This window comes from Rhinoderma darwinii, chromosome 3 (assembly GCF_050947455.1).
Source record: "Rhinoderma darwinii isolate aRhiDar2 chromosome 3, aRhiDar2.hap1, whole genome shotgun sequence".
Classification (NCBI taxonomy): domain Eukaryota; kingdom Metazoa; phylum Chordata; class Amphibia; order Anura; family Rhinodermatidae; genus Rhinoderma; species Rhinoderma darwinii.
Window position 1 is genome coordinate 80,196,309 of NC_134689.1, and position 25,815 is coordinate 80,222,123.

At 41.5% G+C, this 25,815-nt stretch overlaps 1 protein-coding gene across 3 annotated transcripts in view; it reads right to left on the reverse strand.

Moving 5' to 3' along the window:
- RARS1 (arginyl-tRNA synthetase 1) overlaps positions 1 to 25,815 on the reverse strand; it is a 91,412-nt gene that overhangs the window by 8,157 nt on the left and 57,440 nt on the right. For all 3 annotated transcript variants that reach the window (XM_075856416.1, XM_075856418.1, XM_075856417.1), the window contains 5 exons: positions 15,668 to 15,772; positions 14,276 to 14,454; positions 13,824 to 13,933; positions 13,378 to 13,483; positions 552 to 724 (listed from right to left, as the gene is read on the reverse strand). In XM_075856416.1, the coding sequence (XP_075712531.1) occupies positions 552 to 724; positions 13,378 to 13,483; positions 13,824 to 13,933; positions 14,276 to 14,454; positions 15,668 to 15,772 (673 nt within the window). The remainder of the gene's footprint in view (positions 1 to 551; positions 725 to 13,377; positions 13,484 to 13,823; positions 13,934 to 14,275; positions 14,455 to 15,667; positions 15,773 to 25,815) is intronic.

A 25,815-nucleotide genomic window follows, 5' to 3' on the forward strand; every position in this document is an offset into this window, starting at 1 on the left:
AGAATAAATCATGTGCTAGTTCTTTGACCTCACATATACTTATACATGATCATCACTATGGCATCTTTTTACCTGGCTGAACAAGCCCACTTTTGGGACCTCTCATCCCATTTAGTAATCTAGTCTCCCGCCTTTGAACCCCTCTCCGGTTCTTCTATATCCTTTTTACAATGGAACTCAAAAACAAAATCTCATATTAGAGATGTGGTCTAACAAGGGATTTATAGAGGAGTAATATTACATTTAAAATCACAGGTTTGTCTCTCTCTTTTTATACACCCTAAAATATGATTTGCTTTTGCAGCTGCTGCTTGACATTAGGTATCTGATCACTAGTTTTATTCCATTTAATGTATTTGCAATAATATTATTCCTGCAGTCCAGGTGCCCCTGAATGTTTAGAGAAGGGCTTGAAGTGTAACTAAACTTTTAAGAAACTTTTGACATTTCATAGTGAGACATGTCAGAAGTTTTGATCTGTGGTGGCCTGAATATGGATACCCGCATCAATCGCAAAAGGGAAGGGAAAAAATGCACTTTGCTGTCTGTACCTTATCCTGGTAAAAGCATACAGAAGATAGGCAGCTGTGTTCCCTCGATCATCCAACATTTTGTCAAATGAGAAGATATAGTCGTTCATCCTGTTTTTGGACAAGTCGGCATATTTGATGCACCCAAAGGCAACAGCTTTCTGTGCAGCTTCCAATTCCTCAGGAGTCAGCACCTTAAAAAAAACATGGTTAACAAGATTGGAAAAGTATATACTATATGTGCATCTAGTTTAACCTAATGTCTTGCAGAGGAAAGTAAAACAACCCATATGAAGTACTTGACAATTGTTCTCATTTCTCAAAATATGGCAATCAGAATAAATCCCATCGCAGCAATCAAATACAGATTTTACTTTAGTAAAATCTTGAAGAATTCGTTTTCACACTGGCCACTCTGTAGCTCACTTTAACCCCTTAATAACAAGGCCAATTTTCCTTTTTACCTCCCCACCGTCGACATAGCTGCTGTATGGGGGCTTGTTGTTTGCGGGACGCGTTGAAGTTTTTCATGACACCATTTAATGTACCACATAATGTACTGGGAAACTGGAAAAAATATATTATTTGTGCGGTGAAATGGGAAAAAAAAACAATGATTACGCCATATATTTTTTTGAGGGGGGGGGGGGGGTTTGTTTTTAAAGCGTCCATCAGGTGATAATCTCATAGTTCATAACTTATATGTGATTGATAACCAGTAACCTGATGGATTCAGATTTCAGCGCACGATACAGCCTTTATGTATCCAGGATACATGGAATCTGTATCTGAGGAAGCAAAAATATTTTTTCATAAAAATAAAGTGCAAAGTTAAACAAAGCACTAAAATACACTGTTTAAAGTGTAGTTAAACATAGTGACATGTCAGAAGTTTGAATTGGAGGGGGGGCGAGCACAGAGACCGCCACCAATCGCTAGAACAAAGCAGCTGAATTGCTCGTGTGAACGCTCAGCTGCTTCGTGTCTGTTCGGCTTTTTCCGGAAATAAATGTATCGGTGTACTGACTCAATACAAAGTCTATGAGCCCGTACTTCCATACATCGTCTTTCTGGAAAAAAAGTGTGCGCGCGGTCAGCATGACGTGATGTTGTGAACCCTATGTTCTGTCTTCAGTGCCAGCGCCACCGCTCATTAGTGCAGCGCCGGCCGCATCGCATCATGATGACCGCGCGCGCACACATGTTGTCGCAGCCCCCTCTAACGGCGGAGATCAGAGAAATCTGATGGGGGAACACCTGTGGTGCGATCTAGGGACCCGACCATATATGGGCAGACAGCCCAGGGTCCATTGATGGACCCAAGGGCTTTCTGACCATGTTTCCTGTTAGGAGATACCTCAGCATGCCCTAACAACTGCCAATGTACAGGCTAATGTACTGGCGTATAGATATATGCCAGTACATTAAAGTTTAGAAATAAAAAAGTAAAAAAAATAAAATAAAAGTAATGTTAAATAAATAAAAAAATACAAAAAAAACACATTATTTACAATAAACATTATTAAAAGAAACAAATAAAAGTCTCACTACATAAAATATACACACTTGGTATCCTCGCGGTCGCAATAACCTGCACAAGAAATTTATAGCGTAATTTATTATGTGTATGCTGTACCTAAAAACTGATTTCTTTCACTTATTGATGTGAGGCACAGGGTGTTATGAATTTAGTAGTTCCATGTGTTTCACATGAATAGTAATTAACCCCACACATTAACTCAATGTTATCCATTATGACTGTGAGGAACATGATGGGGTTAATTACTATTAATGTGAGGCACATGGAGGTTCAAATTCATCATACCACGTGCCTCACATCAGAAAATGGAAGGACTTTTTTTTATTATTATTGTTGGCAGAGTATCCTTTTGGTATCGAGAATCGCAATACTACACAAAATATCGGTATCAAAGTCCAAATTCTAGTATCGTGAGAACCCTACTGTGCCAGTAGTGCTGACCACTTCCTGTAGATAGCGTCACACAGTCTGCCTTGTAGATAGTGCCACAAAGTCCGCCTTGTAGATAGCGCCACACAGTCCGCCTTGTAGATAGCGCCACACTCCTCAGTTTGTAGATAGCGCCACACTGTAGATCGCGCTCAGGTACTACCCCCACAAATAAAAAAAATACCTCATACTCACCTAGCCCTGTTCCCACGAATAACAGAGCTCCACAACCCTCTCAGTTCTGCAGCTTACTAGGTGCCAAGGTACGAACCTTGTGTAAGCCAGCGCGATCCACTGACGTCATCACGCATGGATCCTGTCTCTGTGTTTATTAGGATGCAGGCCTCATGTGGCCTGTAGCCTAGTGAATGGCCGAGCAGGGAGCAAATAGTTTCCTGCGCTGCCATGGTATTCAATTGTATCTGCATCCTGAGGACGCAGATACAGTCGCCAGTTGCTGGGACGCGGTCCGGGCCAGTAATTTGCCGGGATTGTCTCCATAAATTCTTGACAGTCCAGGCAAATTCGGGACTATTGGCAACTATGTTTGCTGGGACCCCACCAATCCTGAGATTGAAGGGGCCCCGCAATGCTGCTCTATCCCTGTGGCCGCTTCACGGTTTTTCCCTACACAATGGTGTTCTCGGCCACCTGCTGTGCAGGGAACTGAAACCGATCCGTTCAAGTAAATGGGCCGTGCTGCAGTTTTCTGCCCTGCCAAGCCGATGGCTGAAGCGCCGCTGTGCAGGGTCTAACTGAGAAGCGGCCCAAACATTCTCAGGGTCGGTGAGTGTTCCAGTAGTAGGACCCCCACCAATTGCAAAGTGATGGAATATCCTAATGATATGCCACCACTTTACATGATGTGAATAACCCGTTAAATCTTATTAATGAAACAAATACACAAGATATTCCCTTTAAATTAGTTTTCATTGAGATACTCCAAGAAAGCACTTCCAAAAAATAATTTTACCCATTACCGAGGTTAATCTTTTAGATCTTCGGAAACTAAGCCTCCCACATTTAGACAGCAATAACTTTTAGATTTTTTAATTGATGTAGCAGTATGAGGTCTTGTTTTGCACCATTTTGGGGTACATATATAAACACATCTCACTATAAATAAGATATTACCTTTATTGTACGGATTATAACAATTTTGGAGATTTAAAATATAAAGGAGTTTCTATTTAATATGAAAATATATATATTTTAGAAGAATCAGGTTTACTTTGTTTACTTTTTTGTATTGCTTTAGCAATTTTTTTGTTTTGTTATTGTAAACCTAAAGAGTACCTCCAGTTATAAATGAAAAACGATACATGGACAAAAGTACCTATAGGCATTATTATAGAGTGGTCTCCCCTTTGCAGCTAGAACAGCTTCCACTCTTCTGGAAAGGCTTTCTATAAGATTTTGATGTGAATCTGTGGGAATTTTTGCCCATTTATCCAGAAGAGCATTTGTGAGGTCAGACATTGATGTTGGATGAGAAGGCCTGGCTAACAATCTCTGTTCTAGTTCATCCCAAAGGTGTTAGATGGGTTGAGGTAAGAGCTCTGCGAGGGCCGGTCAAATCCTTCCTTACCCAACCATGCCTTTATGGACATTGCTTTGTACACTGGGACTCAGTCATGCTGATACAGAAAAGGGCCTTCCCCAAACTGTTCCCACAGAGTTGGAAGCATACAATTGTCTAAAATGTCTTGGCATGCTAAAGCATTAAAAGGATTGTTCAGTCTGCAAAAATTGATGGCCTATCCTTCATTCCTTATCTGCTCATACTGTGAATCGCCGATATACTTGTAGCGACGGTTCATAGTATTACAGCCTTATCCCATTGAAGTGAATGGAAGAAGGCTGTAACACTGTTAACTGCTGCTACAAGCGTGTCAACGAATCACAGTATGAGCAGTTATAGTAATGAATTGGAGACTGTGCTCGTATGAGTGCTGCGGCCCCTTCAAAACAGCTTGTCGGCTGGGGTTCTGGGAGTTGGACCCCGACCGATCAGATATTGATGGCCTATCTTGAGGATAGGCCATCAATTTTTTAGGGACTGGAAAACCCCTTTAATATTTCCCTTCCCTGGGACTAATAGGCCTAGACCAACCCCTGACAAACAACCCCATAGCATTATCCCTCCTCCACCAAACTTTACAGTTGACATAATTCAGTCAGACAGGTAACGTTCTTCTGGTGTTCGCCAAACCCAGACTCATCCATCAGACTGCCTCATCACTCCACACTGCTCCGGAGTCCAGTGGCGGCATGCTTTACATCATTACATTAGACGATTGGCATTGTGCTTGGTGATGCAAGGCTTGGATGCAGCCGCTCGGCCATGGAAACCTATGACATTAAGCTCCTGGCGCAGTGTTTTTGTGCAGATCTTAATTCCAGAAGAGGTTTGAACTCTGCAGTTATTAAGCCAGCAGAGTGTTGGCGACTTATGAGGTATGCGCTTAGCAATCCCGCTCTGTAACTTTTCGTGATCTGCAACTTCCTGGCTGAGTTGCTGTGGTTCCTAAACACTTCCACTTTGCAATAATACCACGCACTGTTGATCATGGAATATCCAAGAGGGAAGAATGTTTGTGAACTCATCTAGAATATGCAGTTCAGTTCTGGGCTCCAGTTCATAGAAAGGATGCCCCGGAGTTGGAAAAAATGCAAAGAAAAGCAACGAAGCTAATAAGGATCATGGAGAATCTAAGTTATGAGCAAAGATTAAAAGATTGAAACCAATTTAGCCTTGAAAAGAGACGACTAAGGCCCCATGCACACGGCCATAGAATTTGTCCGTAATTACAGGCCCATTCACTTCTATTGCCCATGGACACCTTCACGTATATTTACGGGAAGGTGTCCGGGCCCTAGAAAGCCTCCGCAAAAGATAGGACATGTCCTATTTTTTGCTTTTACGGCCTGCAAAATGCGGGTGGCTGTCTGCTGACCGTGAGCGCGCTCTTGTACAGGGGGCCCAAGGGGGGATATGATTAACTTATATAAATATATGAATGGCTCATACAAGAAATATAGTGAAAACCTGTTCCATGTAAAACCCCCTCAAAAGACAAAGGGGAACTCCCTCTGTCTGGAGAACAAAAGGTTCAATCTCCAGAGGCGACAAGTCTTCTTTACTGTGAATCTGTGGAATAGCCTACTGCAGGAGCTGGTCACAGTAGCTACAGTAGATGACTTTAACCCCTTCACGACCAGCCCACGTAGATTAACGGGCTGCCGTGCTGGGCTTTTCTCCTGCAGCCCGTTAATTCACGTGGTGCCAGAACAGAGTGCACAGCGCTCTCCCTGTGCTCTGAATCTCTCAGCACACGCTGCTACTAGCAGCCTAAGTGCTGAGAGAAGACATCAGGACCGGATTGGTGTCGGTCCTGATGACGTGATCACCATGATAAAGCTATCATGGTGTTCACAGCAAAGTTTGTTGCAGCAACAAACTTTCTGTGCTGTTCGTTACAATGTTTCTCCTCCCTCCCTGTCAGATCGTTCTGAGACAGTGGGGGAGAAGAAGCTGTGCCGAGCAGCTGCTGTGTGTCTCGTATAAAGACACAATGACTGTAAAAACACACAAAAACACCTCCACATAGATAGTTTAGTGTAGGCAGCTAGTTATAGTTCAGGTAGTCTGTTAGGTAGATAGTACTCAGACTAGGACAATTAATTAGTTAGTAATCAATTAGGGCTTATAATGTGTGTGTGTGTGTGTGTGTGTGTGTGTGTGTGTGTGTGTGTGTGTATATATATACACACACACATACACACGTCTATATTATATATATATATATATATATACACACACACACACACACACACACACACACACACGTAATATATATTATATATAGACATATATTTGAAATTTGTTAATACTAAAAATCAATAATTAGGGATGCTATATCTATAACATCATATAGATATATACGTACATGTAATATATACGTATACACACATATACTTATATAAATCTCTTCAGATATTTTACACGTCAAAAAATTAAATTGTATGTAAATTCTAAATACATTGATTCATTGTTAGGCTGTGTTCACACTGAGTTTTTTTGCAGGAGGAAAATTCCTCTTGCAAAAACTGCTCCAGACGTTTTTTGCACAGTGGTTTGACAAAAACTCGCCAAAACACTCGTCGAGGTGTATTTTTTACCCTTCTGATTGAAATGGGGTTTTGGAGGCGGAAACCGCCTCAAGATAGGTCATGTCGCTTCTTTTTACCGCGATGCGTTTTTTTTGCTCACGGTAAAAAAGCTCGTCCAACTCCCATTGAAATCAATGGGAGACATTTTTGGGCGGTTTTTGACGAGTTTTGCGGAGCGGTTTCCGCGCCGAAAAACTCGTAAAAAAACTCTGTGTGAACAGGGCCTTAGGGTTGTTCATACATTTATTGATCAATGGATTAGTGGACTTTTTCTTTGTTACTTTTATTAAAACTGTTACAAAAAAGAAGTAAAAAAAAAAATACGTAAAAAATGGCACGCAAGTTATATACCACTGAAGAGGCATTTGCTCTCTTGGATTCTGATAGTGAATGGGGTCACTTTTGGGGGGTTTCTGCTGTTTTGGTCCCTCCAGGGCGTTGCAAATGGGACATGGCACCGAAAACCATTATAGCAAAATTTGAGCTCCAAAACCCAAATGGCGCTCCTTCCCTTCTGAGGGCTGTAATGTGTTCAAATATAAGTTTATGACCACATATGGGGTATTGCCGTAATCAGGATAAATTTCTTTACAAATGTTGGGGTGCTTTTTCTCCTTTATTCCTTGCAAAAATTAAAAATGTCTATGTTTCTTCAGAAGAAATGTAGATTTTCATTTTCACAGACTAACGCCAATAAATTCAGCAAAAAACCTGTGGGGTTAAAATGCTCACTATACAACTAGATAAATTCCTTGAGGGGTGTAGTTTCCAAAATGGGGTCACTTTTTGGGGGTTTCCACTTTTTAGGTACCACAAGACCTCTTCAAACCAGACATGCAGCCTAAAATATATTGTAATAAAAAGGAGGCTTCAAAATCCACTGGGTGCTCCTTTGCTTCTGAGGCCTGTGTTTCAGTCCATTACCGCACTAGGGCCACATGTTGGATATTTCTAAAAACTGCAGAATCTGGGCAATAAGTATTGAGCTGCGTTTCTCTGGTAAAACCTTCTGTGTTACAGAAATTTTTCTATTACAAATGAATTTCTGCAAAAAAAATTACATTTGTAAATCACACCTCTACGTTGCTTTAATTCCTGTGAAATGCCCAAAGGGTTAAGAAACTTTCTGAATGCTGTTTTGAATACTTTGAGGGGTGAAGTTTTTAAAATGGGGTGATTTATGGGGAGTTTCTAATATATAAGACCCCCAAAACCACTTCAGAACTGAACTGGTCCATGAAAAAATAAGTTTTGGAAATTTCTTGAAAATGTGAGAAATTGCTGCTAAAGTTCTAAGCCGTGTAACATCCTAGAAAAATAAAAGGACGTTCAAAAAACTATTCAAGTATAAAGTTGACATATGGGGGATGTTAACTAGTGACTATTGTGTGTGGTATTACTATCTGTTTTACAAGCAGATACATTCAAATTTAAAAAAATGAAATTTTTTGCAAATTTTCTCTACATTTTGGTGTTTTTTATAAATAAATACTGAATTTATTGACCAAATTTTTTCACAGACGTAAAGTACAATATGTCACGAGAAAACAATCTCAAAATCGCTTGGATAGGTAAAAGCATTCCCAAGCTATTACCACATAAAGTGACACATGTCAGATTTGAAAAAATCGCCTGCGTCCACAAGGCCAAAACAGGCTGTGTCCTGAAGGGGTTAAAAAAGGCTTACATAATTTCCTAAAATGAAAAAAGATCAGCTCCTATATCAACGTGTAGAATTCTGGTTTCATCCCTTCACTTTCTCCCATTCCTTGGTTGAACTTGATGACAATATGAGGTCTTTTTCAACCATACGAACTATGTAACTGACTTGTTGCAACAGTGGCATATTATTACAGTACGTACCACACTCTAATTCAGTGAGCACTTTAGAATGACCCATTCTTTCACAAATGTTTGTAAGGGCAGACTGCATAGCTAGGTGCTGGATTTTATACACCTGTGCCAGTGGGACTGAATGAAACACCTGAATTCAATGATTAAGAGGTGTGTCCCAATACTTTTGTTTGTTCATATAGTGTATGTTGCAGTACTTACAATAAGCTTGATCTTTGCAATGTAGTTAGAAGAGTCTGCACACCCCAGCAACTGACAGTAAAGTTGCAGCACATAGACGGAGCACTCTCTCTCAGGCTACATTCAGACAAGCCCGTGCAACCTCAGACGTGAAATACTTCACGTCCAAGGTGCACCCGGGTGGGACGCGTTATCTCGGATCCCTCAGACTAGAGTCTATGGAGGGATGCGTGAAAAGAAAGAAAATAGGGCATATCCTATATTTCCACGGACCCTTCACGCGCTCCGTTCTTACAACGGCCTTGTGAATGGTCCCATTGAAATACAGGAGTCCGTGTGATGGCCGTTGTTTTAACGGCTGTCACACAGACTAGTTACACGCTCGCCTGAATGGGCCCTCGGACATCCCGGATAAAGCTCCCATTCATTACAATTGCACAGTGAGGTAACTGAACGTACACTTTGATTTAAGGACGTTTCAGAACATCCTGCAGATTTAAACGGTTTCCCGCTCCCTGGGGGCATTTAGATCTGTGATATCAGTGGTCTCTAGACAGATGTATCGAGGAGCTTTAACCAAAGACCAACCAGAATGGTCTCTAGGCATGTGATCATTGTGACAACCTGTCATAACGTTCACAATTTTTCTAGAGACAGCTGTATCACGGAGCTTCACCCGGAGACCAATCCGTGAGATCTCCGGTCATGTGATCACTGTGACAGCCTGTCACAGCGATCACACAAAAGTTTGCTGGTAAATAAACTTTTCCATTAGTTGTATCTTCTCCCTCTCTGGCAGGCTGCCAGAGAGAAAGAAGAATTATGTAATGCACAACACAAACACACACCTTTTTTTTCTGCTACACGGCGACTTTGATCGTGACACAGGTCGCCAGGACAAAGATCACTGAGTCCCGTAGCCTACATTGCAAGTAATGAGACAAAGTCATCGCGGTAATTTTGCTTGCGATGCACGCGGGACAAAGCCATTTTTTGGCCATGCGAACTGTGTCGTGGTCAAAGTCGCCATACAGCCCCAGCCTAACACCTCACTATATATCAATATATATGAGATATTAGTAGAGACAATAATAATCATCTTTATTTGTATGACACAAAAAATCAGCATTTATATAATCAAATATAGATTGTTATTATTTCTATCTAATATCCTATATATCAATGTATTGTACAATCTTAGGCTGGGGCTACACGGCGACTTTGGCCATGACACAGGTCACAATCCCAAAGAGTATGCTATGACCTGTAGCCTACATTGCAAGTAATGAAAGTCAATGTAGTAGTGTCACGATGTGCAAGTTGACAACAAGACAGTTGCAAGAAATCACAGCCTCAGGGTGATTTTACATATTGTGTATTCGCTGCAGGTTTTACTTGTGGATTTGCGTAGGTAAGATCTGCAGCGGATTACAGTACAAAGCAAGGGGACACAATTGACTACAATAAAGAAATCTTTGTATTTTTTCAAGTACATGGTCGTGACCGTCTTTTCTTTTTTGGTTTGACAGTACAAAGCAAGAAGATGAGATTTTACAAATCTCATCCATATTCTGCAGACATTTTACAGTGCAGATTTTAAAATCTTTGATATGTCGTTAAATAAATACCTTGGGGCGGGTCGAACTTCCTAAACATAGTAATTTTGGGAGTGTTGACAGTGTTTTGGCAATTCACAACATCTGTAATGGTCGTATGGTGTCCGCAAACCAGATTTGGAAAGTTCTCTCTCCAAAAGCCAGTTTGCTCACCATTCATAGTGAGCTCTGCCTTGCGCCCAGCGTGTAAGAAATAAACATAAATTTGGTATCGCTGACGTCGGCAGAAGTTGTCAAATATGTATTTAGGTGTGTTTACCCAGTGGCATGCACCAAATGTCAATAAACAAGAACTAAATTAACATATTTACAGTTTGTTTTCCATATTTTAACATTTGTAGCTTTTTTTTTTTACACAATATGGTCAAAATATGGTTTGGCGACACAAAATAATTTTTTTACACTTCGGTTTTTACCTGTATCGCCTTGATCGTATTGACCCACAGAATAAAGTTAACATGTTGTTTTAATTGCACAGTGAATTCCGTAAAAACGAAGCTCAAAAAACAAAAATCGCAGTTTTTTCCATTTTCTACCCCACAAATATTTTTTTCCCCGCTTCCTAGTACATTATATGGCACCATAAATGGTGCTACGAAAAACGTCCCACAAAAATCAAGCCCTCATAGGACTATATCGATGGAAAAATAAAACAAGTTATGGCTTTTGGAAGGTATGGAGGAAAAAACGAAAATGAAAATCTGAAAAATGGCTGCGGCGGTAAGGGGTTAAAAATCAGAAAGGTCTGTCACATGATTTCATTTCTGCAGAACAATGGGGTGTATGCCACCTGGACCTATCGGTTTTATTCTTTTTAGGGCAGCTCTGAACTCCTTTCTGGGTTGGGCAGGTAACATTTAGTGTAGAGGTTACTATATTTGAATGCCCACTAACATGGGAATGATAAAATAAACAGGTGTAAAAAAATGACTTTAGCTCTAGTCATTACTGCCAAGGGACAGGGTGAGAACAAATAAGGCTGCAGTACAAAACTTATAGAATTGGACAAGCTAAAACTCTTAAAACTAGACTTTTATTTAACTTCTGTCCCCTTAGCCCTTATGCACACGACCAGGTTTCCCGGCCGTGCGACGGCCATTCAAAAAAATGTCCGTCACACGGCTGCAGTAGGAACAATAGACCCATATTGGGGCTATCCACACAACCGATTTTTTTGGACGACCCAGGAAACCCAGCCGTCAAAAAATGGGACATGCCCTATTTTCGCCCATTCTCCCGGCCGCCCAGGTCCCATAGAAGTCTATGGGGCCAGGTAATACACAGCCATCACTGGAATGTGCTCCAAGTGACGGCCATGTCTTCCGCGCGCTCTCCTTCTCCTCCCCACAGTGCGAAGTGCATGTGAGGAGGAGGAGGAGGGTATGTTTTCTGCTCCCTGTAGGAGCTTCGGCAACGCTGTGGCCGGGGATTGGGAATTCCGCTCCAGCAGAAGTCCCTGGCTTCACTGTCCATATATGGACACAGTGACGTCAGGCACTTCTGAAGCGGAATCCCCAGCGATGTGGCCGGGGATTCCGCTCCAGGAGAAGTCCCTGACTTCACTGTGTCCATATATGGACATTGAAGTCCGGGACTTTTCCTGGAACGGTGGCCCTATCTACAGATAGGTTAGGGGGGGTGGTGCCATCTATGGGGGGGTGCTGTGTAGAACTACCTGCAGGGAGCTGTGTGGCATTACCTGCAGGGAGCTGTGTGGCATTACCTACAGGGAGCTGTGTGGCATTACCTACAGGGCGCTGTGTGGCACTACCTACAGCGGGCTGTGGGGCACTACCTACAGCGGGCTGTGGGGCACTACCTACAGGGGGCTGTGGGGCACTACCTACAGCGGGCTGTGGGGCACTACCTACAGCGGGCTGTGGGGCACTACCTACAGCGGGCTGTGGGGCACTACCTACAGCGGGCTGTGGGGCACTACCTACAGCGGGCTGTGGGGCACTACCTACAGCGGGCTGTGGGGCACTACCTACAGCGGGCTGTGGGGCACTACCTACAGCGGGCTGTGGGGCACTACCTACAGCGGGCTGTGGGGCACTACCTACAGGGGGCTGTGGGGCACTACCTACAGGGGGCTGTGCGGCACTACCTACAGGGGGCTGTGCGGCACTACCTACAGGGGGCTGTGCGGCACTACCTACAGGGGGCTGTGCGGCACTACCTACAGGGGGCTGTGCGGCACTACCTACAGGGGGCTGTGCGGCACTACCTACAGGGGGCTGTGCGGCACTACCTACAGGGGGCTGTGCGGCACTACCTACAGGGGGCTGTGCGGCACTACCTACAGGGGGCTGTGCGGCACTACCTACAGGGGGCTGTGCGGCACTACCTACAGGGGGCTGTGCGGCACTACCTACAGGGGGCTGTGCGGCACTACCTACAGGGGGCTGTGCGGCACTACCTACAGGGGGCTGTGCGGCACTACCTACAGGGGGCTGTGCGGCACTACCTACAGGGGGCTGTGCGGCACTACCTACAGGGGGCTGTGCGGCACTACCTACAGGGGGCTGTGCGGCACTACCTACAGGGGGCTGTGCGGCACTACCTACAGGGGGCTGTGCGGCACTACCTACAGGGGGCTGTGCGGCACTACCTACAGGGGGCTGTGCGGCACTACCTACAGGGGGCTGTGCGGCACTACCTACAGGGGGCTGTGCGGCATTACCTACAGGGGGCTGTGCGGCATTACCTACAGGGGGCTGTGGGGCACTACCTACAGGGGGCTGTGGGGCACTACCTACAGGGGGCTGTGGGGCACTACCTACAGGGGGCTGTGGGGCACTACCTACAGGGGGCTGTGGGGCACTACCTACAGGGGGCTGTGGGGCACTACCTACAGGGGGCTGTGGGGCACTACCTACAGGGGGCAAAAACAGATGCAAAATGGGTCAAAATCGGCCATTAAAAACGGCAACACGGCCCGGAATGGATGCAAACCGGCCGGGAAAAACGGCCGACACTCGGACCCTGTCGTGTGAATAAGGCCTTAGGATAATATATTTTTCTGAGTGTATTGTTTTTCTTTTTCAGAGTTTACCTTATCCCTCTCTTTGTCCTTTAGCTTGTCCATAGAGCGTTTTAGCCCTTCTTCCAGCAGGTCAATTAATCTCACCGTGTCTCCTGACCTGGTTTTAAATTTTTTCCTGAAAATACACAAATGTGTCAGAAGGGAATACTTATCTGAATGAGACATGTTGGTTTAGATGCTATTTTTAGAAAAAGATATGCTACAAGGCAGTTTGGAATCAGTCATGCAAATCCTTGGGTAGACTGTGATGCAAAAAAATAGGATCCTCTAATGTTCAGTACTCTATACGATCAAAGTTTCCCAAAGTAATAAGAATTAAACAAAATCAGATGGTAAAATATAGGTGCAAACTTAAAAAATTATTTAATTTCCTACGCACTGGTACTCAATGTTACCGTTTCAAAGTAATAAATAAGAGTCATGATTTCTATCTTTTCCATTTTTTCATTACTTACTTGTCTTCTCCTAGGACAACACCAAATCCAGCATGTTCTACTCTGGTCACCTTTGCATCATACCAACCAATCATCTGAGCAGCTGAATACACGTTCTGTAAGTGTATGCCCTGGAAAAAGTATACAACATCAGACCATAACAATTTCTCAAAAGGAGAGACACATGGTATTATAATTTATAAAAACGCATATGATTTATGATAAAATCTGTACAGCCTTACAGTGTCAAATGAAGCTTAGCTAATTCAATTAACAGTATGAAGTCATCATATATGCCAATGTCCTTATCTGTATCTTCTTTATCCCACAATTGTTTAAGTTCACAATATATTAGTTATCTATTTATAAAAAAATCCTGAATATTTCAATACTTCACATTTCATCAAATATTACATTAGAAAAACAAAAATGATTAAAGGTTTCCAAGCTGGAGGTAGATGTACAGGCCTCACCTGTCCACTGTCCACAACATAAATAATAATATTTGCTCTTTCTTCAACTAATCTCTGCTTTATAGCAGCCAGGTCTGAAGTATCGTAGGTAAAACCCCCATCTGATTTTTCAATAGTTAGAGGTATTGAGCATCCAGGAGGAAATACAACTTTTCTGCCTTCATCCACTTCAACAAAACCTACAAAATGTACAAAACCACTAAAATAAATGACAGAATATATCAATTTTAACAGGTAAAAATAAATGCAACATTTCTGATTATTTGCTATAAGGCTCCATTCACATTTGTGTTGGAGGCTCGGTTGCAAATTCCATCAGATTTGACTGGAAGCGACTGACATAATGTAACCCAAAAGATCTCATTATAAATTGGGTCTGTTGGACGCCGGTGGTTCTAAATAGAAGTCACAATGCAGATGTAAACAGTTCCTTAAATATTAAAAAGTAGCTTGGATTTCAAAACTGTAATTTAGGCTTCGTTCACATCAGCGTTGGCTTTCCATTCATGAGTTCCGTCAGCCCTTTCCGTCAGGGGAACCCATCAACGGAAACCAAACGGAAACTATAGCTTTCCGTTTACGTTACCATTGATTTCAATGATAATGATTCCGTTGCTAATGGTTTTCGTGTGTCTTCGTTCCATAAAGTACCCGTTTTTTTTTTGCGGAAACAATAGATTAGTTTGCACAGGGTAATGATCAGGAACGAGCGTATGAACGCTCGTTTGCCCAATCATTAGCCCGTGTAAAAGGGCCTTTTCGGGTATGATCGCATTCGACAGATTTGTTACAGAAATTTATGCGAATCAGAATCCATTCCGTACATCTGAATGTGGTTGTTTCTGCAGCATGTGATGGATTTCTGCAAACCCCATTCAGATATTTCTGCAACAAATCTATCACACCCTAAGGCCCCATGCACACGACCGTAAAAAACATCAGTTTTTGCGGACCGCAATGGCGGTCCGCTAAAATGGACCCATTCACTTTCATTGAGCACGGACACCTTTCCGTAGCGCTACGGATGGGTGTCCGTGCCGTAGAAATGTTCCGAAAATTATGGAACATGTCCGTTCTTTTGCATTTTGCGGGCCGTGCTTCCATACTTTGTATGGGACCACGGCCCGAAAATGCGGGTGGCAGTCGGCGGCCGGCCGTGTTGCAATCGCGGGCCGTGATTGCGGGCACAGTCGTGTGCATGGGGCCTATATATATATATATATATATATATATATATATATATATATATATATATATATATGAGAATGCATCGAGTTTTCATTTTACACAGTAAATGCATAATAACGAATAACACAAATAGCTATGTAGCTGCTGGTGACACAAGTATTGTGTTTTCCCATCAAATACAAAAAAAAAAAAATGAATATCCACCTTTCTCTTCAAATTCTTTTACCACCTGGATCATTTTATCTTGATAGTAAGATTCCCCTCTGTCAATGATGCGAATATCCAGACAATCATAAATTTTCTGAAATTCTTAAATAGAAAATTTAATTAATAAGACATCTGAGGGAGCTGGTAAAAAAATAAAAAGATTATTTTATTAACTAAGAAAACTTTAAAGGACACATCTGTTCATCTTGCACATGTCATGGGCACATATCAGCACGGTAGGATTATGGGTTGGACTTGATAAACCTTTGTCTTTTTTCAACCTTATCAACTATGTAACAATAGTTACATAGTTACAAAGTTAATATGGTTGAAAAAAAGACAAAGGTTTATCAAGTCCAACCTATAATCCTACTGTGTTAATCCAGAGGAAGGAAAACCCCAGATAACGTAAAAAAACATGGCAATCAGAATAAATCCCTGGATCAACATCCCATCTCCAGAATCTAGTACTCATAACCTGTAATATTATAGTTTTCAAGCCTGGCATCAAGGCCCTTCTTGAACTTGTTCAAAGAATTAATCATCACAACATCCTGTAGCAGAGACTTCCAAAGTCTCACTGCTCTCACAGTAAAGAACCCCGTCTGTGATTACGGTGAAACCTTTTTTCCTCTAGATGTAGAGGATGCCCCCTCGTCCTTGTTACAGGCCTGTGTGTATAGAGATCATTAGAAAGATCTTTGTGCTGTCCAGTTATATAATTGTACATTGTAATTAGATCGCCCCTAGAGCCGTCTTTTTTTCTAAACTAAATAGCCACAAGCTTGATCACTTTTATAGGTACTGCAATCCGGCCATTCCCTTAACCCTTTCATGCCGACAATCTGTATATTCACGTCCTTTTCGTACATACCCCGTGCAGCAAGGGCGTGAATATACAGATCACTGTTCCAGCCGGCATAGCGCTGTGAAAAGCGCTCTGACGCCGGCTGTGTCAGTGTCTGCGGCTCCCCAGCAACCTGTTCTCTGACAGCCGAACCGATTGGTTCGGCTGCAGAGAATATGATCACCGGTATTAACCGCTTCCTGACCGCCCACTGTAAATTCACGTCAGCGCTTGCTGGGCTCTGTGCAGCGCCGATGTGAATTCACAGTGGGTGTTAAAAGCGCGATCCGGGTGTCTCCGATTAGTGCTGACACCCGGATCGCTCTGTTATCCCCTGCATCTGGTCCCGGAGACATGACCGGGACCTGATTGGTTCAGGTCCCGATCATGTGATCGCAGGGGAAGTTTGTTGTAGCAACAAACTGGAAAGTTTGTTGCTACAACAAACTTTCTCGAGGACCGATTGCAGGTGCTGCCGTCAGTTGCATGGCAAAACCGGAGGCCATACAACAGCCTCCGGTCTGCCATTCACGGAAGCCTATGAGGACCAGCTAATCCTCATAGGCTTCCTGTCAGTGTGACTGTCAGCATCACACTGACAGTTTATAATACGTTACACTACCTAGGTAGTGTAATGTGTTATAGCAGCTATCAGTGCTGCAGGTCATCAAGTAAAAAAAAAAAGTAATAAACATGTTTTATACTAGTGTAAAAACAAGTTATAAGCTACAAAAACAAAAAATGCTTTTTTTCCTATAATAAGTCTCTTATTATAGGAAAAAAAAATAAACTGTTAAAAAAAATACACACATTTGGTATCACCGCATTCGTAACGCCTCCAACTATAAAACTATAATATTTTTGCCGCACGATGAACACCGCAAAAATCAATTAAAAAAACAATACTAGCATCACTATTTTTTTGTCAATCACCCCTCCCAAAATATAGAATATAAAGTGATCAAAAATTTGCATGTACCACAAAATAATACCAATAAAAACTACAACCCGTCCCGCAAAAAACAAGCCTTTACACAGCTTTTTTTGACTGAAAAATAAAAAAAAATTACGGCTCTCAGAATACGGTGACACAAAAAAATAATTTTATAGAAAAGTGATTTTATTGCGCAAACACCACAAAACATAAAAAACGATATACATATGGTATGGCAGTAATCGTACCGACCTGCAGAAATAAAGTAAAATGTCATTTATAACGCACAGTGATTACTGTAAAAAAAAAAAAAAGGACAAAAACATTGTCAAAATGTATGTTTTTTTTGTCACTTTGCTTGCCAAAAAAATCTAATAAAAAGTGATCAAAAAAAAAAATTTATCACATGTACCCTAAAATGGTACCAATAAAAACTACAGATTGGAACGTAACAAATAAGCCATCGCACGGCTCCGGTGGAGAAAAAATAAAAAAAAGTTCTGGCGCACAGAATATAGCGACAGAAATTGTGCAGTGTCCAAAAGCGGATAAGATTGGGCACCATTTATAAGTGCGACACCGGCCGCATATCTATGAATTATTTATTTACCCCCTTATTATGCCCTGATGTACTTTGCCCAGCTTACATATACCCCCACATTATAAACTGAAATACCAGCAAAACCCCAAACAGAACTATTACCAAGCAAAATCTGCGCTACACAAGCTAAATTGCGCTCCTTCACTTCTGAGCTCTGCCGTTGGTCCAAACAGCAGTGTATTACCACATATGGGGTATTGCCGTAATCAGGAGAAATAGCTTTACAAGTTTTGGGGTGCTTTTTATTCTTTATTCCTTGTAAAAATTACATTATATTTTTTCCGAAAAAAAGTAGATTTTCATTTTCACAGACCTATTCCAATAAATATAGCAAAAGACCTGTCGGGTCAAGATGATAACTATACCCCTAGATAAATTCCTTGAGGTGTGTAGTTTCCCAAACCCCTTTTGGGGAGATTCCACTGTTTTGGCACCACAAGACCTCTTCAAACCTGACATCGTGCCTAAAATATATTCTAAAAAAAGGAGGCCCCAAAATCCACTGGGTGCTCCTTTGCTTCTGAGGCCAGTGCTTCAGTCCATTATCATACTAGAGCCACATGTGGGATATTTCTAAAAACTGCAGAATCTGGGCAATAAATATTGAGTTGCATGTCTCTTGTAAAACCTTCTGTGTTACAGAAAAAAATGTATCACATATGAATTTCGCCCAAAAAAATGAAATTTGTAAATTTCACCTATACTGTGCTTTGCAATTCCTGTGAAACACCTAAAGGGTTAATAAACTTTCTGAATGCTGTTTTGAATACTTTGAGGGGTGCAGTTTTTTAAATGGGATGATTTATGGGGTCTATCTAGTACATATGGCCCTCAAAGCCACTTCAGAACTGAACTGGTCCTTGACAAAATAACCTTTTGAAATTTTCTTGAAAATGTAAGAAATTGCTGCTAAAGTTCTAAGCCTCGTAAAGTCCTAGAAAAATAAAATAATGTTCAAAAAACAATGCAAATATAAAGTACACATATGGAGGATGTTAATTAGCAACAATTTTGTGTGGTATTACTATCTGTTTTACAATGTACTGTAGATTACATTTAAAATTAGAAAAATTATAATTTTTGCACATTTTCTTTCAATTTTGGCGTTTTTCACAAATAAGCTATGAATTTATTGACCAAATTTTTACACTAACATAAAGTACAATATGTCATGAGAAAACAATCTCTGAATCGCTTGGATAGGCAAAAGCATTCCAGAGTTATTACCACATAAAATGACATGTCAGATTTGAATAAATGGGGATGGTCATTGAGGCATCGAGGACCCTTGGTCCTGAAAGGGTTAATTACCTTGGTCGCCCCTTTTTGCACCTGATGTAGTTCAGCCATGTCCTTCTTTTACAAAACAATATTCCATATGTGGTCAGACTAGTCATTTTTATAGAGGCAAAACGATGTTCTTGTCATGGGCATCTATGCCTTTTGATGCATCCCATGATTTTATTAGCCTTGGCAGCAGCTGCCTGGCACTGGTAGCTAAAGGTAAATGTACTGTCCACCAATATCCCCAAATCTTTTTCAGTAGTAGTTTTACCCAGTGTTTTACCATTTAATGCATAATTGTAAAACCTGTTTCCTCGGCCCAAGTGCATTTACCCACATTAAACTTATTTGCCATTTCTCTGCCCAAAACGTCATCTTCCCCAAATCCCTCTAGTATTACCGTATTTTTCAGACTATAAGACGCAGTTTTTAGCAAGAATAAATCTTGCTAAAAAGTCCCTGCGTCTTATAGTCCGCAGTCAAGGGACCCGGCATCGCCGGGCGCCATGACCGCTTCAATACTTAACCCCTTCCCGACCCATGACGTGCCGGCACATAATGGAGCTGGAGGGGGATGATATATGGAGCGGGCTCACCCACTGAGCCCGCTCCATACACTGCAGGTGTCAGCTTCTGACACGCTGCTCTAACGGCCAGGAACAGCAATTTCGCTGTTCCTGGCAGTTTAAAGGGGGTGTGCCATAAAACACATGTATCCCCTATCCAGAGGATACATGTGTGATTGATAAGGAGAACGGGGACCGAATGTTACCAAGAGCGCTGCATGAGAAGATGTGACTTCCACGTTCTGTGTCCGGCAGCTTCATAGATATCAATGGGATTCTTCTGCATATGCGCGAGCAGCTCTCCAGTGATCTTTATGGAGCTGTGGAACGATAAGACAGACACAGAACCCAGAAGTCCAGGCTTCTCATGTAGCGCATTGGGTGACTTGCAGTCCCCTGTTCTCCTTCTAGCTGGGACCCCCAGCGATCTCACATGTAGCCCCTATCCTGTGGATAGGGGATAAATGTGTTTTATGGCAAACCCCTTTAACTAGTTAAATGCCGTGGTCAATAGCGACCGCAGCATTTATAGGGGTTTTTCTATGAAGGACATTTATGACATATCCACAGGAAATGTTGGGGTGCTTTTCCTCATTTATTCATTACGAAAATTAAAAATTTCCACGTTCTTTCAGAAAAAATTAAATAATTTCACAGCATAATTCCACTAAATTCAGATTTAAAAAAAACGTGTGGTCAAAATGCTCACTATACCTCTGAAATTCCTTCAGGGGTGTAATTTACTAAATGGGGCTACTTTTTGGGGGTTTCCTCTGAATTTGTCCCGCAGGAGCTTTGAAAATGCGATATGGCACTGAAAAACCATTCCAGCAAAACTTGAGTTCCAAAAGCCAAATGCTGCTCCTTCCCTTCGGAGCCCAGCCATGGGTCCAAACGGCAGTTTATGACCGTATATGGGGTATTACCGTAATCGGGAGAAATTGCTTTTCAAATGTTGGGGTTCTTATTCTCCTTTATGCCCTGCATAAATTGAAAATATATATTTTTTTTTTCATTCTAATTCCACTAAATTCAGCAAAAAAACCTGTGGGGTTAAAATGCTCTCAATATACCCCATGATGAATTCCTTGAGGTGTGTAGTTTGCCTAATGGTGTCTTTCTGGAGATATTTCCACTGCTTTGGTACCACAATGCCTTTTCAAACCTGACATGGTGCCTAAAATATAATCTAATAAAAAGGAAGCCCCAAAATCCACTAGGTGCCCCTTAGCTTCTGAGGCCTGTGCTTCAGTCCAGTAGCACACTAGGGCCACATGTGGGGTATTTCTAAAAATTGCATAATCTGGGTAATAAATATTGAGTTGCGTTTCTCTGGTAAAACATACTGTGTTACAGAAAAAAATTAATTAACACAGATTTTCTGCAAAAACAATTTGTACATTTCACCTCACCTTTGCTTTACATAGTTAGTACGTTGAAAAAAAGACATGTCCATCAAGTTCAAGGGATGGGAAAAGATGAAACAAAATTTCTATGAATTGACATAGGAGCTGATATTTTTTTGTTCCAGGAAATGATCTAAGCCTTTTTTAAAGCCATCTACTGTCCCTGCTGTGACCAGCTCCTGCCGTAGACTATTCCATAGATTCACAGTTCTCACAGTAAAGAAGGCTTGTCGCCTCTGCAGCTTGAACCTTTTTTTCTCCAGACGGAGGGAGTGCCCCCTTGTTTTTTGAGGGGGTTTTACATGGAACAGGATTTCACCATATTTTTTGTATGTGTCATTCATATATATTTATATAAGTTAATCATGTCCCCCCTTAGTCGTCTTTTTTCAAGACTAAATAGGGTTAATTCTTTTAAAGCGTAGCTAAAGTTTTGCAAAAAAAAATAAAAAATGTAAACTGCTATTATGTCCCTCTTTGTGAATACATTACTCCTAGCAATTTTTTTCACTTCAAAAGTACCTTTTTTTCCTTGTGAAACCGTCTACATCTATTTTCTCACACTTCCTGATTCTGGCCAGTTGCTAGGGGCGTGTCTTACCGTGTGTGATGTTTGCCAGTACTGTATGCAATATTCTATGAGCCCATAATTCCCATCATGCACCAAAATAGCCAGTCAATCAGGAAAACCAAAGTCCTTTTGCAGCACAGTTGTCTTTTGCATCTGACATTCTTCTGTAGTAGAAGTGCAGGTCTAGCGAGGGAGCCGCCGCTAGACCTGCGCTTCAGCTACAGAAGCTCCACTCACACATACCATAGACCGGACAGTAGCAGAGCTGTCATTCTCTTCCCTGCGCTCTGCTACTGCCGGTTACAGTAAAGTGCACGGGGGGGGGGGGGGGGACAGGGAGGGGAGGCCAGACCTGCGCTTCCACTACTGGAGCGCCTCTCACACACACTATAGTCTGGACAGCAGCAGAGCTCATCACAGTCTATTCCATGCGCTCTACTACTGCCGGTTAGACTAAAGAGAACGGTGTAGTGTATAGAGGAATAGAGGAAGAGAGACCTTCCTGACGTCACGATGGGGGCGTGCAGATCAGACGTCAGGATGAGGCCACCACCAGCCCATACTCATAGGCAGCAGAATCCGTACACCGATACGTTCAAACGGTGTACGGATTTCTGCTAGCAACAGGAGACATACAAGAGATAAAATGTAGTAAAAAAGTGTCAGAGTGGCCATTTAAAACACATAACAGAAAAAGGAGCCCAAATTCATTAATAAAATATATTACAAAATATATTCATATTACACATGCTTCTAGAAAATAAAAAGTTGATCGAACGTTTAGTTACGCTTTAATCTTTCCTCATAACTTAGATTCTCAATGCCCCTTATTAGCTTCGTTGCTCTTCTTTGTATTTTTTACCAGGGCATTCTTTCCATGAACTGAACTGCGTATTCTAGATGGGGCCTCACTAATGCTTTGTAAAGTGGTAATATTACATCCCTGTCCCGCGAGTCCATGCCTCTTTTAATACACGACAATTTCTTGCTGGCCCTTGAAGCAGCTGATTGACATTGCATGCTGTTATTTAGTTTATGATTTACAAGTACACCCAGATCCTTCTCAACAAGTGACTCCCCCAGTGTAGCTCCCCCTAGGTCATATGATGCATGCAGGTTGTTCGTACACAGATGCATAACTTTACATTTATCTACAATAAACCTCATTTGCCAAGTGGACACCCACACACTTGGTGTGTTCATATCAGCTTGCAATTCATGAACATCTTCCATAGACTGAACTATATTACATAGCTTGGTGTCATCTGCAAAAATAGAAATAGTGCTATTAATCCCATCCTCTATATCGTTAATAAATAAGTTGAATAATAGTGGTCCCAGCACTGAACCCTGGGGTACATCACTTATTACCGTGGACCATTCAGAGTAGGAATCATTGACCACAACTCTCTGGATACGGTCCTTGAGCCAATTTTGAATCCAATTACAAACTATACTTTCTAAACCTATAGTCCTTAATTTACCCATTAGGCGTCTATGGGGGACAGTGTCACATGCCTTTGCAAGGTCCAAAATTCCTATGAAATGCCTGAAGGGTTAAGAAACTTTCTAAATGCTGTTTTGAATACTTTGTGTATGTGGTGTATGTTCTAAGCCTTGTAACGTCCTGGAAAAGTAAAAGAATGTTCAAAAAACGATGCCACCATAAAGTAGGCATATGGGATATGTGAACTAGTAACTATTTTGTGTGGTATTACTATCTGTTTCACAAGCAGATACATTTAAAATGTAGAAAAATGCGAATTTTTAGAAATTATCTCTAAATGTTGGTGTTTTTCACAAATAAACACTGAATGAATCGACCAAATTTTACCACTACCTTAACGTACAATGTGTCACGACAAAAAACAATCTCAGAATCGCTTTAAAAAATAAAAGCATTCCAAAGTTATTACCACATAAATTGACGTCAGGTTTGAAAAAAATGGCTGGTTCATTACTCGAAAACAGGCTGCGTCCTTAAAGAGGCTCTGTCACCAGATTCTCAAATCCCTATCTCCTGTTGCATGGGATCGGCGCTGCAATGTAGATAACAGTAACGGTTTTTTTTAACTTTCATTTTTGGCCAAGTTATGAGCTATTTTATATGCAAATGAGGTTTGAAATGGACAACTGGGCGTTTTTTTTCGTTATGTCCAACCGGGCGTGTATTGTGTTTTTAACTGGGCGTGTTTACATGTATGACACTGACCAATCAGTGACCAGTCAGCATCATACACTCATCTTCATTCATTTACACAGCAGCGATGTGCAGCCGCATACACAGAGATTAACGTTAATCAAGTGTCCTGATAATGAATACACATGATCATCCAGCCTGGACGTCATGTGTATTCAGAATCCTGACACTTCTGAATCTTTTCTGTGAGATTTCCAGCAAGTGAAACGAAATCTCGCGAGATTACGGAGGTAAACGAGATTTCGTTTCACTTGCTGGAAATCTCACAGAAAAGATTCAGAAGTGTCAGGATTCTGAATACACATGACGTCCAGGCTGGATTTCATGTGTATTTATTATCAGGACACTTGATTAACGTTAATCTCGGTGTATGTGGCTGCACATCGCTGCTGTGTAAATGAATGGAGAGGAGTGTATGATGCTGACTGGTCACTGATTGGTCAGCGTCATACACGTAAACACGCCCAGTTAAAAACACAATACACGCCCAGTTGGACATAAAGAAAAAAAAACGCCCAGTTGTCCATTTCAAACCTCATTTGCATATATATATAAAATAGCTCATAACTTGCCCAAAAATGAACGTTTTTAAAAAAAACAAAAACGTTACTGTTATCTACATTGCAGCGCCGATCACATGCAATAGGAGATAGGGATATGAGAATCTTGTGACAGAGCCTCTTTAAGGGGTTAAACATGACCCATCACAACTCCTGACCTGTCTGTTTCAGTAAATGATTGTATTCCACATGAAAAAACAATTCTGGAGCATTTTTTTTTTTTTTAGAACACTACATTGTGCTGTTCCTAGCAATCTATGAATTTATGAATAAATCCTCAACTGGGTGTTACCAGTTAGGGGTGTGTGCCTAGACTGACAATGTCCAATCAGTGCTGGCATAGTGAGACTGTGTAGGGACACACCCCTTTGATAAGGAGAAAGGTAACAGACTGTTGTCAATTTATTCAAACATTTTTAGAGAGAACAACAGAACAGAGTTATGGGAAAATTTGTTCTAGAATTGCTATTTCATGGGGGAAATACATATATTTACTAAAATAGACATGTCAGGAGAGCGGATAGGTCCTTTTTAAGAAAATTTCCAGAAATCTTGCAGTTTTTTCCTCTGGCCACTGAGCCTCATAATAGACTGACACATCCTATTCTATTGAAATCACTTCATTTTATTATTATCACAGGCAGGATTACAATTTAAGGTAACACCTCTATTATAAAGCTGGAGGCAGATTACAGAGGATCCACATAGGATAGTGACAACAGATGATGGGAACAGCTCCCCTCCCCCTGCACAGTGACCCCTGCACAAATTACAGGGCATGCCCACAATACGCTCCCATAGAAGTCAAAGAACATCTCAAGACTTTTGGTTCCTATGGCCCATGTGACTGCTGTAAAGTACATTTCTGAATGCTATTTAACAGAGTAAGCAAGTAGAGAAGAAAGAATTAAAAAAAATAAAAAAACGTTCCACTATCGGGTTTTAATTTGCCCAAAAAAATAAAAAATCCAGGTGTCAGAATTTCTTTAAGGGGTTATTCCCACATTAGAGATATATGACATATCCACAAGACATGCCATAAATGTCCGATAGATCTGGGCACCAGCTCTGGGACCCGCATCTATTACTGAAGTGCATGTTACTGCTGGCTGTCTAGAAGTGCCTCTCTGTGTGAGAGATCATTAGCATGTATATTGCTTGCAAAAACATTATTAC